Source organism: Apodemus sylvaticus, chromosome 20 (assembly GCF_947179515.1).
Source record: "Apodemus sylvaticus chromosome 20, mApoSyl1.1, whole genome shotgun sequence".
Classification (NCBI taxonomy): domain Eukaryota; kingdom Metazoa; phylum Chordata; class Mammalia; order Rodentia; family Muridae; genus Apodemus; species Apodemus sylvaticus.
Window position 1 is genome coordinate 27,863,574 of NC_067491.1, and position 21,510 is coordinate 27,885,083.

At 34.9% G+C, this 21,510-nt stretch overlaps 1 protein-coding gene across 1 annotated transcript in view; it reads right to left on the minus strand.

Moving 5' to 3' along the window:
• Window positions 1–21,510, minus strand: part of Ppfia2 (PTPRF interacting protein alpha 2) — a 457,537-nt gene that overhangs the window by 357,900 nt on the left and 78,127 nt on the right. Inside the window, exon 2 of the mRNA XM_052165724.1 lies at window positions 17,604–17,657. Within this exon, the coding sequence (XP_052021684.1) occupies window positions 17,604–17,657 (54 nt within the window). The remainder of the gene's footprint in view (window positions 1–17,603; window positions 17,658–21,510) is intronic.

Here is a 21,510-nt window from a genome sequence, read left to right on the forward strand (position 1 = left end):
GGGGTCAGATGATAATTACTTGCAGGAATCAATTATTTCCCTGGTTTAAACATAGCTTTGTAGGTTTAAGAGGAGCAGGGCACTTTTAATCCTTGAGCCACTTTGACTGTTTCTTTATGTAGTGTTGAGTCAGTATGGATTTTAATGGGAAGCAAGAGTTCTGAAAGGTGTTAACTTTAATTGATTATGAATATACAACAGATTCCTCATAAGTGTCTAAGGTGGCTATAATTAATGTTATGTAGGAACAAGTAAAAAACTGAGCATACAATTTCAAGCATGTACAGTGTGGTGATATTTTGCTACATATGTTTGAAAAGCTTTTTCATCTTGCAGAACAACTCAAATAAGTGCCTTATTAGATATTATTATTAAATAATATTATTAAAATAATTATTATTAAAATATTAGTGTTTTAAAAGTGACAGAACCCTAGGAATACCAGCTCCTTTCTCCACTGACCGAGGATATAGAACTTCATATCCCTTGATGCCAGAAAATACAGGTGTAGCAGTTGTCTCAGGCAGTCCTTTGGTTGGCCCTTACACACTTCTCTAGGTATCATCATGACATCCTTTTGGAATAGTCAAGCAAACAACAGCTTTATCTACTCGCCTGATAAATCGAGCCTCATTGACTGTGTAGACATGTTTACCTGTTAGGTTTACAGTTACATGGATGTTTTAAGTGCTTCCTGATTACATAAATCATAAATAATATTGAAAAGATATCTATGAACCAGATTTAATTTTACACCCATTCTACATAATTTTTGAACTAAATTTAAATAGACATATTGCTTAAAACTTTATAAAAAAATTTTCATTAGTTGCTAAGGTCCAAAAAATTCTAAATATTATTTGGTACAAAAAAGGAAGCTTCCTGATTTGTTCCTACCCAGAAAAAAGATTATAATTTAGCACAAATTATCCCTTTAATAACTGTTTCAACATTTATCTCTCAAAAATCCAACATAATAAGCAAAAATGCCACCAAAAGTATGATGATGATTTTTTTTATAAAACTAGCCATCTATCTATATGCTACCTTTTATATTTATTTCATCAATAAAAGGAAGAATAAGTAGCAAATTGCAGTGTGAAATTCTGTGGCAGTCTTGTTATCTTGTACTTATTTTCTAAAATGCCTAAAATAGTACCAAATACACAGTAGACAGTCCAAGATGTTTTCTTAGTATGCATTTATTTTTACTCCATATTTTCACATTTTAATGAGTAATTATACATATATAGCTGTATTCATCTCTGTTCTTCAGATAAACATCCTGAATTATAGCATCTTTGATAAAAATAAAAATAGCTCCTTTTATTGTGTTAGATAAGAACATTCTAATTAGCAAATGTCCTCTACTTAGCCAAGAACTCAAAATACACAAAAAATCTGTTCTGTATTCTATAGTAGGGAATATATAAAGATGCTTCATATATTTATATATATGCAATACATTTTATAGATATATGTGTTATATATAAGCATGTATATATGAAAAATAGTAAAGAAAAGTCATGCAAAGTCATAGAAAGCAAAAGGGAAAAACATTTATACTATCTAACATATACATATTATATGTATATAATATTTATAAGAGTCTGGTATATTAGTAAAATCCATGATTTTTATTTTAAAAGCAAAGATAGATGTATTAAAATTATTCATATTTGATATATAATGTGATAAAACATATATTTCAATCAGTCATTTATTTATAATTATATTATATTCTTTCATTTGTATGTGCATATGCAGGTTACATACATGTGTGGATGTAGGCGGAAAATGTGCAGCAGTTTATTATTTCCTTTGACCTTGGGATTCTCAGGGATCAAACTCAAAAAACAGGGTAGATAGCAAGTACCTTTACCAACTGAGCCACCTTGCTGGCCCTCAATTGATTTTATCGTCAACAATATCGTTAAAATACACTTTTCTAGTTCATTTTGATTATCCTGTCCTAATACATTTATGGATTGATTGACTTTTCTTTAGGCATGGAAATGCAGCTGAACTGTGGAGTATTTATCTAGCAAGTGTGAGGGGCCCCAATCAATCCACAGTATCTCATTTTTTAACTTTAAGTATATATTAACAAATTTATTAGCAATTAAAAGAAAAGTAAATAGAAACTATTTCCAATGACTGAGATCCTTGATGATTCTAAAATCTCAAGTAATTTGCCAAGCACTAGAAAAACATCATTTCTCCCTTGTTTTTTAAATCAACCACTGACAAGACAAAATTTTAGTCAGTATCTAATGATGTTTTTCTTTTTTTAATTTATTTTTATTAGATATATTATTTATTTACATTTCAAATGATTTCCCATTTCCCAGATCCCCACTCCCTGAAAGTCCCATAAGCCCTGTTTCCTCCCCCTGTTCCCCAACCAACTCCCTCCCACTTCCCTCTTCTGGTATTCCCCTACACTGCTGTGTTGAGCCTTTCCAGGACCATGGGCCTCTCCTTCCTTCTTCTTGAGCATCCTTTGATATGTGAATTGTGTCTTGGTTATTCTGAGTTTCTGGGCTAATATCCACTTATCAGTCAGTGCATACCATGTGTGTTCTTTGTGATTGGGTTACTTCATTTAGGATGATATTTTCCAGTTCCATCCATTTGCCTAAGAATGTCATGAATTCATTGTTTTTAATAGCTGAATAGTATTCCATTGTGTAAATATACCACATTTTCTGTATCCATTCCTCCATTGAGGGACATCTGGCTACTTTCCAGCTTCTGGCTATTACAAATAAGGCTGCTATAAACATAGTGGAACATGTATCCCTATTGCATGCCAGGGAATCTTCTGGGTATATGCACAGAAGTTACTGGTATAACAGGATCCACTGGAAGTGTCATGCCCTGTTTTCTGAGGAACCGCCAGACTGATTTCCAGAGTGGTTGTACCAGCTTGCAATCCCACCATCAGTAGAGGAGTGTTCTTTTTTCTCCACATCCTTTTCAACACCTGCTGTCTCCTGAGATTTTAATCTTAACCATTCTGACTGATATGAGGTGAAATCTCAGGGTTGTTTTGATTTGCATTTCCCTGATGACTAAGAATGTTGAACATTTCTTAAGGTGCTTCTCACCCATTCGATATTCCTCAGGTGAAAATTCTTTGTTTAGCTCTGTACCCCATTTTTAATAGGGTTATATGGCTCTCTGGAGTTTAACTTATTGATTTCTTTGTATGTCTTGGATATTAGCCCTCTCTCAGATGGAGCGTTGGTAAAGATTTTTTCCCAATTTGTTTGTTGCCATTTTGTCCAATTGACAATGTCCTTTGCCTTACAGAATATTTGTAATTTTATGAGGTCCCATTTGTCAATTCTTGATCTTAGAGCATAAGCTATTGGTGTTCTGTTCAGAGTCCATGTGCTCAAGTCACTTCCCCAGTTCCTATTCTATTAGTTTCAGTGTGTCTGGTTTTATGTGGAGGTCCTTGATCCACGTGGACTTGACAAGGAGATAAGAATAGATGGATTTGTATTCTTTTGCGTGGTAGCAGCCAATTGAAGCAGCACCATTTGTTGAAAAATCTATCTTTTTTTCCACTGGATGGTTTTAGCTCCTTTGTCAAACACCAAGTTCATTTCTGGGTCTTCAATTCTATTCCATTCAATACCTACCTATCACTGTGCCAATACCATGCAGTTTTTAACACAATTGCTATGTAGTACTGCTTGAGGTTAGGGATACTGATTCCCCCAGAAGTTCTTTTACTGTTGAGAATAGTTTTAGCTATCCTGGTTTTTTTGCTATTCCAGATGAATTTGAGAATTGTTTTTTCTAACTCTATGAAGAATTGAGTTGGGTTTTTGATCTGTATTGCATTGAATCTGTATATTTCTTTTGGCAAGATGGCCATTTTTACTGTATTAATCCTGCCAATCCCTGAACATGGAAGATTTTTCCATCTTCTGAGGTCTTCAATTTCTGTCATATAGATCTTTCACTTGTTTGGTTAGAGTCACACCAAGATATTTTATATTGTTTGTGGCTTTATACATACTCTATAGTGTTGTGAAGGGTGTCATTTTTCTAATTTCTTTCTCAGCCTGTTTATTCTTTAAGTATAGGAAGGCTACTGATTTGCTTGAGTAAATTTTATATCCGGCTACTTTGCTGAAGTTATTAGCTGTAGGAGTTTTCTGGTGGAGGTTTTTTTTTTTTTTTTTTTTTTTTTTTGGATTGCTTAAGTATACTATCATATAATCTGCAAATAGTGATAATTTGATTTCGTCCTTTCCAATTTGTATCCCTTTGACCTCCTTTTGTTGTCTAATTGCTCTATCTAGAACTTCAAGTACTATCTTGAATAAATATATAGAGAGAGTAGCCTTGTTTAGTCCCTGATTTCAATGGGATTGCTTCAAGTTTCTCTCCATTTAGTTTGATGTTGGCTATTGGCTTGATGTATATTTCTTTTACTATGTTTAGGTATGGGCCTTGAATTCCTGTTCTTTCCATGACTTTTAACATGAAAGGATGCTGAATTTTGTCAAATGCTTTTTCAGCATCTAATGAGATCAGCAAGTGATTTTTTTCTTTGAGTTTTTTTTTTTTTTTTTTTTTTTATGTAGTAGCTTGCATTGATGGATTTATGTATATTGAACCATCCCTGCATCCCTGGGATGAAGCCTACTTGACCATGTGTTCTTGTAGTTGTTTGGCAAGAATTTTATTGTGCATTGTTTGCCTAGATATTTATAAAGAAAACTAGTGTAAAGTTCTCTTTGTTTGCTAGATCTTTGTGTGATTTTGGGATCAGCACAATTGCGGCTTCATGGAACGACTTGGGTAATGTTCCTTCTGTTTCTAATTTGTGGAGTAGTTTGAAGAGTATTGGTGTTAGGTCTTCTTAGAAGATCTGATAGAATTCTACACTAAAACCATCTGGTCCTGTGCTTTTTTTGGTTGGGAGACTGTCAATGACCACTTCTATTTCTTCAGAGGTTATGGAACTATTTAGATGATCTATTTGATCCTGATTAAACTTTGGTAGTTGGTATCTGTCTAGGAAATTGTCCATTTCATCCATTTTCCAGTTGTGTTGAGTATAGGCTTTTGTAGTAGAATCTGATAATTTTTTTGAATTTCCTCAGTTTCTGTTGTTGTTATTTCTCCCTTTTCAGTTCTGATTTTGCTAATTTGGATAATATCTCTGTGCCCTCTGGTTAGTCTAGCTGAAGGTTTATCTATTTTATTGATCTTCTAAAAGGCCCCCTCCTGGTTTTGTTGATTCTTTGTATAGTTCTTTTTGTTTCTACTTGGAGGATTTCAGCCCTGAGTTTGATGATTTCCTGCCTTCTACTCCTCTTGTTGTATTAGCTTCTTTCTGTTCTAAAGTTTTCAGGTGTGCTGTTAAGCTGCTAGTGTATGCTCTCTCTAGCTTCTTTTTGGAGGCACACAGAGCTATGGATTTTCCTTTCAGCACTACTTTCATTGTGTCCCATAAATTTGGGTATGTTTTGACTTCATTTTCATTAAATTCTATGTCTTTGATTTCTTTCCTTATTTCTTCCTTGAGAAAGGTGTCATTGAGTAGAGCCTTGTTCAGCTTTCATGTGTATGTGGGCTTTCTGTTGTTTTTGTTGCTATTAAAGACCACCCTTACTTCATAGTGATCTGATAGGAGGCATGGGATTAGTTCAATCTTCTTATATTTGTTGAGGTTTGTTTTGTGACCAATTATATGGTCATTTTTCTAATGATATTTTTCAACCCTTAGTAATTACACTAAAAACTACTTCTAGATGCCACACTTTACTTTATATCTCCTATGTATTTTTATGAGAATTATTTATTTATATATAGGAGTACACCGTATCTGTCTTCAGACACACCAGCAGAAAGCACCAGATGCCATTACAGATGGTTGTGAGCCGCCGTGTGGTTGCTGGGACTTGAACTGCTCTGAAAGAGCAGTCAGTGTTCTTAACTGCTGATCTGTCTACTGAGCCCCTATATCTTCTATGTATTAACTCAGTATTTGTAATTCACTTCTACATGCAGTGTAACTGAAACCCAATTATTCATTCATTTTTTTGTGGTGTTACTGATCCAACTCAGGGCTTTGAAATTGCTTGGCAAGAACTCTGCCACAGAGCCACAAGCTCTCACCCATAATTTGAACCCATGATTGCTTGTTCTAAGTTGAGTTAGCTTAGCAAAGCTACTGATATTTCAATTGCCCTGAGTGGTAAGCATTTCACAACTGAACATGCACATGAGCTAACCACTGTGCAGAGCTTTCTGTGTTTACTAACTAATCTAGTGTAATATGCCTTGTGAATGAAATTCTATAGTTATCCTTATCACAAAACTCAGTAAACTGTGTCACAAGAAACACAATCCATTACTCTTTAGCATGGCTAGTAACAGCCAGACTTAAAAAAACAAAATTGAAACTGAAATTCCAGAGTTCATAGATTCTATATAATGTGTATACAGTATTGGATGTGTTCTTACATTTTTCAGCTGATGTGAGGAAGGATAGTGTCATTTCATGTAGCCCAGGCTATCCTATCATATCTTCTTGGTTCAAACTAGCCTTGAAATTGCTCTGCTGCTCTTACCTCAGTCTCTTAAGTGTTGGGTCCACAAGCATGCATAATTGTAAGGCATGCTTACATATAATATACAATTTTAGACATTTTAACATAATTAATAAGTATCATAATTTTCCCAATGTCAGAGATTGTATTAAGTGGGACTAATTCAACATAAGGAATTAACTACATGTGTTAAATAGATCTCAAGTAAGGAACATTCTGTTCTCCTTTATTTTATTTTTAAACATGCTTTTTGCAAAACTTACCTTGGTTAATGATATTTGTCAATTTAGAGTTTCAATAACAAATACTTTTGGGGCATTAAATGTTTTTCCTATTAAGGAAGTTCAGCAGTGTTCACATGCAATATTTAATCCCATTCAGCTTAAAGTTTCTCTGAAAATTTTAACTCAAAACTGAGACAGCCCTATGAACAAAAAGGGACTTGATCCATTCTCTTTTTACTTGTCATCTCTCTGCTTCATATATTTTTATCTCAAGTTGGGACAGGGGTAAAATGCTGCCAGGCACTTATGTGTCAGGCACTTAAATTCTAGATTTATAAAGTGAGATTAATTACAGACAAGCCATTGGAAGTTTTCCCATGAGAACACCAGTCATCTTCACTATGCAGATTTGCTCTTACTGGGGCAGAACTTCTGAAGAAAACAGCTTAAATGAAGAAACTTTCCTCCAGCTGAGTTTTAGAAGTTTCTGTCCAGGGTCATTTTTCTCCATTACCATAGGGCTGAGAGTGAAGCAGACAGCATAGTGGAGGGGCTGTGGTAGGACAGAGCTGCTTAACTCAGGGTCAGGAAGAAGAGAGGGGGAAGTGAGAGGAAGAGGGAGGTATAGGCAGGGAGAAGGAAAGAAGGGACAAAGGGAGAGACAAGATAAAGGATGGGGAAAATGGAAGAAGAGAGGAGGAGGAGGAAAGGGAGACAGGGAGAGGGAAAGATAAAGAGAGGGTGACAGAGATAGAAAGAGAGGGACAGAAGAAACAGAGAAGACTATTGGGCTTTGGATGAGCAATATTAACCTGAAGAAGCATGCCCTGTGACCTATTTCCTTCACTAGGCTCCACCCACTGATTGTTACCCATTGATATAGCTAGAGCGCTCACAATCCAATCACCATTCAGTTATTGGTCATGACCTGAAAACCAAGCCTCAGCACATGAGTTATTAGTGAAGTATTTCATTTAAAATCTTAACTATCATTCATTGCAGTTTATTGATATAAGCAATTTACTGATTGCCCCTTTCTCCCTTCCAATTCAGATGCCATTTTCTATGACTCTTGATCCTGCTACTCCAGTAACAAGTTCCTGGGGAATTGATATCTTTGTCCTTCCTTAGTTTGACATATGGGAAATGCACACATATTTGAGTCAGGTTTTAGCTATAATTGTCCCCTTTATATTGCTATGACTTCTCTTCTGACAAAAGATGGCTCAAAACAGGTTTCTTCTTTCTAAATTTACTGGAAGTTAGGAAAACGTTTGGGCAGGAGAGATGGCTCAGCCATTAAAAGCTAGGCTCACAACTGAAAATATAAGAAAACATTTAGCTGCACATGTTCCCAGACACCCATTAATTTAATTTACTCCTTACCTTTAATTACTCTTTACATGAAGTCTCTCCCATTAAGTCACCTGCTCTTTTCTGCTCATCCAAACCTGCCTGTTCTTTGAGACACTACTTTGGGGCAGTCTGATTGCACAGATGACAAGTGTTCTGTGTCACAGAACGTAAAGTCTCTCTGCAGCTCTGCTTACCAGCTGACAATCCTTTCCTGTCATCTTTTAGGTCACTGATAACTTACAATAACAATGCTTGGGTTGATTATTAGTTATTAAGCTTGCTGTGAATACACTTACTCTGTATCCAACAGTACATTGTGAAGAAAATTCCAGCCAAAGGTACAATTTAGGGCTTGTTTTGATTTAGATGTTCTTTGTTTCTGACAAGGTCATGTACTCAAGGACTGAACCATAGGTGTTATCACTATTTAGGGAGGTAGTCGTGATTTTATATGGTGAACTGTAACTGTGGGAAGCAGATCCCTTAGCTGCTGCCTGCCTCTCTGCCTATACTGTTCATCATGATGTATAGAAGTTCCTCTAGCACACTCTTCTTGCCATTATGATGTTCTGCCCAAGTTTACAATCCCAGTTAACAATTCTAGAACCCTCTGCAACTCTGAACTGAGATACACCTTTTCCTCTTTAAATTTTTTATCTGGTATTTGGCTGAAATTTTGTGGAAGTGTCTAACATGGATCTTTCTGTGAGGCCAGGGAACTTCCACTCCATATTTTTTGAGCTGTATATTTATTGAAGTGTTCAAAGCCTTGATCAAAGTTTTGCCATCTGAAGATCTATTGTTGCCAGGCCTCTGGACTACCTTGTTTGTTCATCAAATAGTCATCAATGGCGTGAAATATTCTAGCCGTTCTTGAGAATATTGGGCTTCTAACAATAAAGATAACTTCTGCACTAAAGAGACATAGATAAATTGGCCTTGTTCTGCTGAGTAACTTCTCACCCACGCTCATGCGCTCAGGCAAGGAGCTCTAATTATCAGTGGGCCACACACAAAAAGAAGATGTGAAAGTAGGAGGAAAACTGGTTGGAATGAGAAGTGGCAGTGGGTGAGTAAGTGGGACTTTGGGGGCGAAGTACAGAGTAAAAATGATGAAAATTCATTAAATAAATGCATGAGACTGTCAAACAATTAAGATACTCAACTAAAAACAGGCAAAAAATGGTTCTCATATCCAAGTAATATTAAACGATATAGAGATAAAAGAGATAGGTCCATAGATAAAGATGATTGCCTGAATTTAGATTCCAATCTACTCTTGCTCTCCCCCTCAAGAAATCCTGAAAATGGTGAATATTTAGGATGCTAGCACTTTAGGTATGGAAACAAGTGAATCTCAGAGGTTTGTGGGCTAGCCCGTCCAGCCTAAATGGTAAGCTTCAGACACCAGAGATCGTTCTCATATTAAAATGATGATAAGGGACAGAGAAAACCATCTACATTAATCTCTACTTTAATTTTATTTTCTTTGTTATTATTTCTCCTAATAAAAAGTATTTGAAGTTTTTTTGGAGTCCAATTTCTTTCTTCAATGTAAGATGTCAATGTAGAAGTTTTATAGTTTCTAAATTCTTAGTGACATCCTTAAACCACCATAGCTTAAAAATCAAATTTTACCACCATTGAGCTAAGAAAATTTCATATTAGCAGGAACTCAGCAAAGATTTAAGCGTAAATGTTCCATGATCTTACTCACATACAAAAATATCAATCATACTGAATTCACTGAAAACGTATATTAGGAAAGACTGTAGATGTGACCAGAGAGCTAGTTTGAGAGAAGTAGTGAGAACCTGGTATATTCCAGAATAACTGTGTAGAGATAGATTATAACTCTGTGGTTGTAGTTTCTAGACAGAGTACGTATGACATAGCTATTAACAGATACTGATAAAGCTCTCGTAGCCTTGCAAAGAGGATAACAGAAGGTCGGAAACATGGTTTTAACTTGCAGTGGTTAAAATACCACTGAATAACCCAGATAATTCGTCAAACATTTAGTTGTACACAAAAGACTAAATGTTAACTTTACATTGTTTTCAGTTCCCTACTCAGTTACATCAGACAGCTTGGCCTGTAAGTTTGTTGACTGAACCAACTCCAATGAGGTTAACTCGCACTGACCTTCCTGTGTCCATAAGCACATATGGACCTTACTGATACTAAGAAGTGTTTTCATCCTCTGGTTTATGACATGGGCACATTCAAACTTGTTTTCCATTTCATACCCTACGTTATAGAAACACATTTCCTTCATAACAATGTTTACTATGTTAAACTCTAAATCCATTTTATGTCTGCTTCATCTTTTAGGTCATTTCAAACATGATTACCTGTCAAGAATTCGACAAAAATATATCATTCTCAGCTACATTCCATTCATCATGTCACCACATGCAAAGGACATTATTCTTCTAAAAATTTCTGTAACATGGAACTGCGCATAACCTTTGCAATCAATCTTTGCTCAACCTTGGTATTTATCATTCCATGATTTCTTAGGATTTGTGTGATATTCTCTCCTCTGTTTTGTCCCTTAAGGACATTTCTTTGACATTTAACTTTCTTCTTGAATTTACTTAGAAATTTTTCTTTCTTATAGATTTATATGCAATTCTTTTCTCATTTACTTTTGCATACTGCATCATGGGAAAATGCTTTTGCCCTCTCTAAAATGTCAGTGAACTCTTCTACGTATTCAAGTCAATTGTGTAAAGTAAAAAACATCATCATAAATTCCAAAACATTCATTGTTCTTAAATCAGCTATAGTGAATTTATCAATAGATTCATCAAATACCCTAGAAAAAATTTTCTCTATCATCAGTTTTTGTCAGAAGAAAAGGTTCCTTCTTTAGTCACTGACCATAGCAGAAAGCTAAAATATTTATCTTTGCTAACTTTTGTTCTCTTTTTTCTGAATGAAAATCTCTTCCGAGAGTAACTGCTGTGACCTCATGTCTCATGGATCAATCCACTCTTATCTGTCACCCTGACAAAATGCTTGCTTTACTGTGTATTTATTTATTATTTCAATAATGTTTTTATTGATTCTTGATGATTTCATAGAGTGTATTTGGAACCAATTCACTTCCTTTCCACTTCTCATGTAACCATTCCCTTTAACCTTTACTTCAGATTTTGTTGTGAGTTTATTTTATTCTTTTTCCTCTCCTCATCATGTCTATTTGTGCTGTAGATCTAGCCTAGGGAATGGGACCTGTTCTGGGGTAGGGTCAGCCTACCAGGAGATGATCATTTTAAAATGGTGAAACTATCTCCACAGATACTCAGACACTTAAAATCTTCTAAAACTGTGCTCTCAATGACTTCTTATTACTCAGTTTAAATGATTTTAAAGGGAAATTGCGTGTATTCATGGAGCATGGTATGCTATTTCAGTATGTTCTGATAAGAGTCTGTGACAATTTACATTTCTATTCTTTTGTCATTATGTTGTGCTTGGAACTTTTCAAGTTCCTCTCCTCTAGTATATATATATATATATATATATCTTCTATAGATGATAAAGATCACAAGACATTTTCTCTCTAATATTTTATTTGTTAAAACATCACCATTATAGTTTTGCACCATTCTTGGAATGCTTTAAGGTCTTCTTATTTACTCTTCTCTGAATTATTCTCCAAGTATAGCCAAGGAAATACTGTACTACAGAGAAACATTCAATAAGGTTGTTCTCACATTTGAAGACCCCAAAGATTCCTAAGAAATTCTTCCTGAGAAATTCTTTCCATGCACTCTCTCAAACTTGACCTTTTAGTCTTCGGTTGAACCATATCTCCCATCCCATAATGTATATGCACACACACATATTTCATTTTTGGTCTGTATAGATGCAGTTTTTGACATGCCGCATCTCCTTATGTGGAAGATTTCCACTCATTTTGCAATTGTAAAGTTGGCCTTTACTTTGTTGTCTCTACATTTTCATCAGTTGGGAGTTGTGGCCTTTTCCTGGGTTTGCACCTGACCCTTCACCTACATAGTACTGTAATTAGTTGTACCAGGTTGTCTGCCCACCATATTGTAAGATTCTGAAGTTAGGAGTTACTTATCAGAGTAGCCCACTGGCAGCCATGTGGCATGGGCAGTTGGGAGACACTCTAGATGCATACCACTATGCTGTGAGGCAGATAACCCTTGGATGAGCAAGTGAGTGATGAGGGGATGGGAGAGGAAGAGAAGTGAATGGTTTCTGCCTTATGAGGAAAAGCAGAACTGGAGACGTGATCAGATGAATGATTCAAAAGTCACAAAGAATCAAAAAAAATGTTCTTTTAAAAAAAGGCGTTTCTTATCTCTAAAATTTAACCAACTATATAGCACATAGTTTACAACCAAATGTTCAACAAATTTGAAGTAAATAGAATGAAAAATTTCCAACCAAGTGTTCAACAAATTTGAGATACATAGAATGAAAAATGCTAAATCTGAAATTTATAGCGCAAAAAGTTGAATTAGTTCAAAACTAAAATCAAGGTTACCTCTTATTGCCATGAATCAACTGAAGGGACCCTCGAATTATCCAACTCAACATGAGTTCGGGAGGTTTTACATTTTTTAAGTACATTTACAGATAGAAAGACATATATAACCTCATCTCCACAGCATTCTCAGGAAATTGAATTTCTAAAAGCTGTGCTGTGTATGTACCCAAATTGCAAGAACTATTAAGAAGCTATAAAATTTGAACAGAAAGTACAAAAACAGAGAATGTGCAATTTCTGCCACTCAGTGGGGGAAATTAACAGAGCTAAAGGATGTTCAGGACACTGTGTTCTTCAAGCTCGGGACAAACCAAATGGGGACTCATTTATTCATTGCACTCCAGAACTGGAGAGATCCACTTGGCACTTAACAAAAAGAGTCTTAGAACAATTAAAAATAAACGCAGTCCAATATTCAGCAAACACAAATTTTACTGCTTATGGTGGGGAAAAAAAAGAAAAAATGAAACCCATTTCCACTGGTGTTCTTGCTGAAATTTACGGGCGAAGCAATGAGACAGACTTAAAACTCAATTACATCGTGGAGTAGAATGAAATGTTTGTGTTTGCCTAATATATAATATATGCTATAATGTATTCAGGAACACGCTTCCTGTAGTCTTCATTCTGGCCCACATCACTTCTTTTCAGATTTTATTCACAATGACCTTAAGAAACACCAGATTTTTCCATAATATAAAAGCTATTTAAAGAACAGAATATATCACAAAGTACATTCTGGAATATAACAAAATTATAAAAATACATCCTATGGTAAATGTTCTGCTGAAATATGTGTCACTACAATTACCTTTTGTTGTCAACCTGATTTTCTAATCCAGCTGTGGTCTTGTATGTAGCTTGCAGTTTAGGGGTGTGCCAACATTCTTAGGATGATAGAATTCTTGGCAGTGATGCATCATACTGTGTATGTCATAGGGAAGTGAACACACATTACCTGCATTCCAGATGCCTAGTTCTCCAGTTTCAAATTCTCGTGATTCTGCAAGAATTCCTAAGATGAGATTTCTAATCCTCACCCCAACTTTGTATGAATAAGTTTATAATTTGATCACTTAGGTTCTGGTGGTTCCTGGGGGTCAATAAGTATCTTTAATATTGACATTTTAATTTTGGTAGTAATATTGAAATGCAATCATCTCTAACTCCAAAGAAATATTTGTTTTTAAGGTTCTCTGTATTAGAAGTTCTCCAGGTACTGGATTACTTTACAGTAAATAGTCTGACTATTTAAATATAACCTATATGTGACTTTTTTGTAAATTAGAGATCATCTCTAATATATATTACAAGGTATATTCTGTATAGACATTTGTTATACTCTATTGTTTAAAGATATTGACAAGAAAAACATCTGTGACTGTTGAATTTGTATTTAATTTGCATTTAGTTAAATATACAGATATAGGAGACATACGTTTTGAGGAAGAAATTTTTGTTTGTTTGTTTGTTTCCAAGACAGGGTTTCTCTGTGTAGCCCTTGCTGTCCCAGAACTCATTCTGTAGACCAGACTGGCCTCAAACTCAGAAATCTGCCTGTCTCTGCCTCCCAAGTGCTGGGATTAAAGGTGTGTGTCACCACTTCCCAGGTTCAAAGAAATGTATTTTTAATTATGACTTTTAGATAGAGAATATAGATTGGTGGTAGAACACATACCTAACATTTGCAAACAAGACTATAGGTTTTATCACCAGCATTGCAAAGCAAAAATAATGACCATTATTTAGCTATTTGATATTGTTCTTTGTTTAGTACTTATCTAATTTGATTTACTAATATTTCTACCTAAGCATGTACCAACCCAAGCATGTTCATGCTAATTAATTTGTGGTCTAATTTTTATGGACTGAAAGCATATGTTGAATGTATCTTTGAAATAATTTTTTTAAGACAGCTCTAAGATATTATTTAACAGACATTCTCAGTAATATAAGAGTTTTTATTTTAAAACAAATTGGAGACTTAGAAGTAACAGAAGAACTATTCTCAGAGAGGTCATTTCTCGAGTCTGTATTTCAAAAGATACTTAAGGACACTTTTGAAAAAATAAAACCACTCTAAAATCTTCTTGAATTACATTTGAAAATATTAACTTATTTTCTCCTTACTGATGAAACAGTGGCTTTTGAATTTTCAAAAGTGTACTTAACATTTATTATTAAAAGTACTAAACCTGTTAGTGATGGTATATGACTTTAATTCTAGCACCCTAGAGGCAGAGGCAGGTAGGTTTCTGAGTTCGAGGCCAGCCTGGTGTACAGAGCAATTTCCAGGACAGTCAGGGATAGATAGAGAAACTCTGACTCAATAATAATAATAATAATAATAATAATAATAATAATAATAATAAATACCAATATCAAATGTTGCTAGAATCCTGCTTATTTAATCTTTCCCGATAAGGTATTTTATCAGTAATGTCATTGGATGTACTAATTTAACAACCCTACTCTTTGAAATAAAACAAGTTTCACAGTTTTGATCTTAAAATTAATTCTTATGTGCACCTAGAGCAAGATTTTCATTTTTAATTATTTCATTACTGTTTCAAAACTTCTCAGTGTCATGTTATATTAAAAAAAATTACTACACTGTATTAAATCCTTAAAAGAGATCATTCATCTAGTAATTCACTGATCTTTGCTCCTTAAGTTTTACTTGTTAAGTGAGGTTAAAACTTTTTTCAATGAAAACTTTACTGGTAAAACTGATAGGATGGTATTATAAATACTTTGACTTAACTGTTGAAAATGGAAATTAGTGTTTTGATAATCTATTCCGCTATATTCTAAATTGGAAAAAAAGACCACCTGGGTTAAACATACATGTAATTCGATCTAACTTTCAGTTTTCTTACTTTATTTTGGTTTTACAGTTCTGGGGATCAAACATAAGATGATAGTTTGTCACAAGGCAGAACAAAAATTAGTCACGAAAAAGCTATAATCAAAGTCATTATTCACTGAGGGAAGTCAGGGCAGGAACTCATATAGGGCCGGAACCTGGAGACAGGAGCTGATGGAGAGGTGCTGTGAACACTCTTGTTCTCCATGGCTTGCTCTGCTATCTTTCTTGTACAGCTCATAACCACAACACCAAGGATGGCATCACCTACAGTGGGCTAGGCCCTCCCACATCAATCACTAATTAAAAAGAACCTCTAGAGCCAGATTTTATGGTTGTATTTCCTCAATTTTCTCTCCTTTCAGATGACTCTAGCTCATGTCAAGTTGACATAAAACCAGCCATAACATGCATAGGACTCATTAAATCTCATCATACTTAATAAAGGAAACATTGAGAAAAGTTCATTCATTGACCATTTGCTAACATAATCTGCATATGACATTACTTAATTTATACACTTTGAATTTTTTTTCTCAAGACTGAAGCCACCGGGAAATAAATCATCATAATTAATGTCTGTTAAAATCAGTTCTTGGTACACAAAATGCTATAATGTTCCAATACATCAATCTTGTCTTACAAGTTAAAATTTACCCTCAAGGCTGAGGGCTGAGGAATTTATTCAATGGTTAATCCCTTCCATCACAGATATTAGGACTAGAGTCTGGGTGCCCAGAACCTATGTAAAGGCCTGGTAGGCACATTGCCCACCTGTAATCCTCAATTTGGAAGAAGGACAAAGAGTTCACCAGAGCAAGCTAGCTAATAAGAATGACTCTACAACTAACTTCATGAGTGACCATACTTCATTGAGAAGGTGGAAGAGTGATTTAGGGTTGTTTATAACGTGCACTATGGTTCTCCATACACACACATGTTCTCACATCCATGTACCCCCTAACATGTTCCTGTCTACATGTAATCATGCGTGTACACACATACATACCACATATTAAAATGGAAAAATACAAAAATGCATTACTAAAAACGTGATAAATCATTCCTTAATTGTGTAAAAGACCTTTGGGATAAACAATAGGGAAGAAAAAACAGTATAAAGAAATCAAACAAAGCATAGGATTGTTATAATTTTTTATGTAAATTCAAAAGTAGTGTGAAATTAAAATATAATACTTGCTGAAGTCTACCATTCCCCAGCTTAGCTGTAACTCTTGTTTCATACCTGCTAGCAATCTCACATTGCTGACATAAAAGCAGCTTGACTGTAGGCAGACAAAAATAGTCTGGCTCAGAGCAAAGTTAAGTTGATTATATATTCTGAGGCTTATCATCATATCATCATCATCATCATCATCATCATCATCATCACTTTTATTAGAAAATTCCCAACTGTAGTCTTTTCTCAGGACTCATCAAAATAGAGGTCAGCCTGAGCTGTTGTCTTAACTACTAAAACAGTGAAAAAAGTCATCCTGTAGCTCTCCCTGCACTCACATGTGGGTGCTTGTGAGATTTTTCTCTGTATAAACTGCCCCTGAAAACTTTTCAAGGCTATGGCCCTGATCAATCAGTCTTGGGATGTGCATTCCCTAAACCAGTCCTGTTTAACTGAGATTGGTGTCTAAATTGTTTGTGCAGCAGTTCCCAGACTTCAATATTCAAATTTAAAATGATAAATTCTCAAGCTAGTAAGACTTATGATTAGAATAGAAATGATTTATGATTTCTAAGCAAATAATTATTCATTTTTCTCTTTTGTACTGGGAATTGAATCTAGGGTATTCTAACCAAGTGTTCCCCAGTAAGCTAGATCTCTAATTCTTTATTTCTGTGCTATCAGTTAAGATGTCGATTAATTATTTGAGAAGTTACTATTTTTAAGCCAGCATAACACTCTTGAAATCAACTTTACATGTTTTGTTACTTACTACAATAATTGCATTTTAATAAACCTCAGTACATGACATAGTATACAGAAACTCTGCTCAGTGCAACAGCTATAGCTAATAAAAGGTCTAACTTACCGGTGGATCAGCACCCTTAGAGCCAGTCAGCCCTCCTGTCAGGGATTCAATGTCCTGAAAAGGCAAGAGGTGATGATGTCAAATGCTACTCAATACTCCATATCATGGAAATTACCCAGTCATACAGTGTATTGTCATCAACAATAAAGCTAAGGTTCTTCTATTGTGTGTGAGTATGTGTCTGTGATGTGTGTGTGCGTGTGTGAAAATTGGATCCCACAAAACTTAAAAAATAGGCTAAATGAAAATATATGATTATTTTCTCTAACTCTTTACAGTGTGTAAATGCAAAAAGAAATGTGAGTGGGCAATTGTTCTAGAAATATGAAAAGATTTTAATAAATAGAAATATGGCTCCAGATTTTAATAAAAGTTGTTCAGTCTTAAAGAACACAGAACTAAAGAAATAACCTCAAATAACATATTTCCAAGAGCATTGCTTTATGATGCTATTTCATCCATAAAACCTTTAAATTATCTATGGTCCATTCTATTAATACATATGTGTGAAATATTAGAAGACATGGCTAGATTAGGTGTTCTTGTATAAAGATCAATTCTTAATTTTGAATTAACAGCCACAGAAATAATGTATAAGTAATGATTATTACATTTCAGACTTATTATGAATGGAAAAAATAAAAGATACTATAATAAGTTTTATAAACAGTGAAGTTTATAGAAATAAACTGTCATATCAGATCTGGGGCTTTAATGTAGTTGATACCAATCATATAAGATTTACAAAATAAAATTAAGTGCCAGATTTTAAAATAAAAATCTCAAAAAATTTTAACAAGTTGGCAACTGATTTAACTTGCAAATCACCTTTCATAAATGAAACTGAAAACATATAACCAAACACATGCACATGCACGCACGCACGTACGCACACACGTGCACATGCAAACACACACACACACACTCACTCACATCACACTGCTCACAGGCATACTGCTACTAGTCACACCTTCCACTGACATCTTGATAGGTAAAAATGTTTATATCTTGATACGTGTGAATTCAGAAAGATCTAACTGCACCTTGATAAGTGTCTACTCATCCAGGAGGAATAAGTACTCCCAGAAGTGGACTGAGTAATGCTTTATTAATTTAAAATTTTTTGGATGCCAATGAAACAGGACCGACAGCTACTGAAATACACTAAATTATAGGAAAAAAACTTACTGAATTAAATCAACCTGTATATTTTAAAGATGTTTCAACTTCAGAATGGAAGTCAGAGAAAGTAGGTAAGGGGTTTTATTCATATTTCCACAGGTGATGAAAGACTATGGGCTCCATCAACATTGGAGCAAACCTGATCTGAATAAGAGAAGCTTCCACATGAAAGGCAGAACTCAAGGAAGGAAGGGATGCAGGAGGACAGCAATGAAGATGACACAGAACTTGAAACCCCTGCATGTATGCAGCTCAACAAATTGGCTGAAAAACGGTTCATTCATCAGCCTGGCAGACCAGAATACTGTGATGCTGAATTGGACATTTGCTAAAGGACAATGACAAATATGACGGATCATCACATCAATGGATCTTCAGAAGGACATTTGAACTGTTAATTTATGGGATTGAAAATTGTTTCTGTTGAAATAGTTAAACTGTGTAAAATTTTTAGCTTAAACAGAATGAGTGAAACTATAGAAATTTTAATCTAACAACATGACTGATCTGGAAATGGATTACAACCAAAGACCTTCTGGAGATATATATATATATATATATATTCGTGTGTGTGTGTGTGTGTGTGTGTGTGTGTGTGTGACCAGACACACTCTAGAGTATAGTGTGTTCTGGCTAAAATACAAACTCATCCTTACTACAAACCTTTACTCCCTAACAATGAAGGTGCTGTTAGTTTATAGAAGGAAACAGCCATGCTTAAAAGTGATGCCTAATTGAGAGACAAAGTAATGAATCAGAGAATGATTTCACAGAATGAGTCAGGGATAGGATATGCCCAACTCTCATGAGAACAGAGGAAAGACAGGCTACTTAAGAGTGACCCAGAGAGAGTCAGGCAGAATACAGGCAGTGAAGTTGAGTTCAATACATGTAGAGAGAGACAGTTTTGCTGGTACTGTTTTATAGAGAGTGGTTGTAGGTAAAGACAGAAGACAGAGGGAGCTAGAAAATTAGAACAGATTACAAGAGTTAGTTTGAGGTCAAGCAGAGCAATCCAATGAGGATCCAAAAGAAGTCAGTTTGAATCAGTCAGCTTGGACAGGAGTTTGGGCCAGAACAGCTGAGTTATACCAGCCAGCCATAGTTCAGAAAGAATTAGGAAGTGTCAGCTCACTCACTCCTCAGTAGGCCTCTGAGACAACAATTACATCTGGTCAATAAAAGTTACCTTTACAGAAATGTCTTAACTTAATCAAATCCTTTGATTTATTTGACAAGTTTTCAAATAACATCTAAGACAGATTAACACCTCTTTTTTCTATGATCTGATTTTGAAGTATCTCTACAAATATATTTTGCAAATTCCTTGACTTATATCTTTGTTTTATTCTGTTACCATGAACACTCGTGAGACTACCTCCACATTAGATCATATAACCTGAGTAACTTAAATCCAGGTTCCCAGCTACTAACACTCCAATTTGGCTCTAGCATAGCTATATCTATTGCTACCCTTGTAGATAAGAGTTGTGATTTTTAATTAAGAGTAGTAAAACAAATGGAGAAAATAAATTATTAACTTGATGGAACACAGAGCATGAAAACATATATACAATATGTTTGCTAAAGTCTACTCCCCAGCATAGCTGTCACCATTTTGCCCCATGGCCATCAGCTATTTCACTATTTCTTATTGTTGCAGTAATATGCCTGCCAGACATTGACACAGAAAAGTAATTGACTCAGAGCAGGGTCATGCTGACTACATACTCTATTATGTTCTGTATGTTATGAAGTGTGTTAATCTTAAGAAACTCTACTACTATAAGCTTCACATAGGATCCATCAAATTAAAGGTCAATATCAACTGTTATGTTTAAAATGGTTTGAGAAGGGGCTGACACCAGGAAGCACTTCCAGCACATACGTATGAGCTCATTGTGTTTTTTGTGGGTTTAGCCTTTATAAGCTGACATAAAAAAATGTTTGAGGTTGTTGCCTAAGCTCCTGAATTCTGGGTTATGGCGCTGCTCAGTCTTAGAGTGTGTGTGTGTGTTCAATAAGCCAATCCTTTCTGACTGAGACCAGTGTTTTGTAGGTGACTCTTAGACCCTAAAACTTGACATTTCAATATATTGCCACCTACAAATTTCACTCTGAAGAATAAAATAATCAAGTTACAAAAAAATCATTGCTCCAAAAATTTTTACACATTTAAATAAAATTACAATTTTATATACATATTCACACCCATCTAAGCCTCATTTATTTCCTGACAAAGCACTCTGCTTTTTCTTTTGCCTGCCATTGTTTTTACATAACAAGTTTTTTAAAGACAATTTTTTGATTATTATTGGAATTTTTATAGATGAATATGAAATCTTTGGAAAATATGCCTGTTTGGTTATCTAAATACATCAACATATATGCATATGAACAAAAAGAGCAAATCCTAGTCTAGCAAGAAGAGACATGGGCAGGAAGTTTCGTTCCTATCTGAGGATCTGTTGGCAATGCTTAGCTGCTAGCAGTTTTATGTCAACTTGACAGAGTTATTTGGGAAAAGGGAACCTTAATTGTTAAAATGTCCTCAAGACAATTGTCAAATGTCTTTTGGGTTATATATGGGGACTTTTCTTGATTGATGATTGATATGGTGGAACTCTATTCACCAAATGAGGTGCAAGACCTGGTCCCATAGTCCCTGGAATTGTAAAACAGAAGACTGAGCAGACCATAAGAAACAAGTCAATGATCAGTGCTC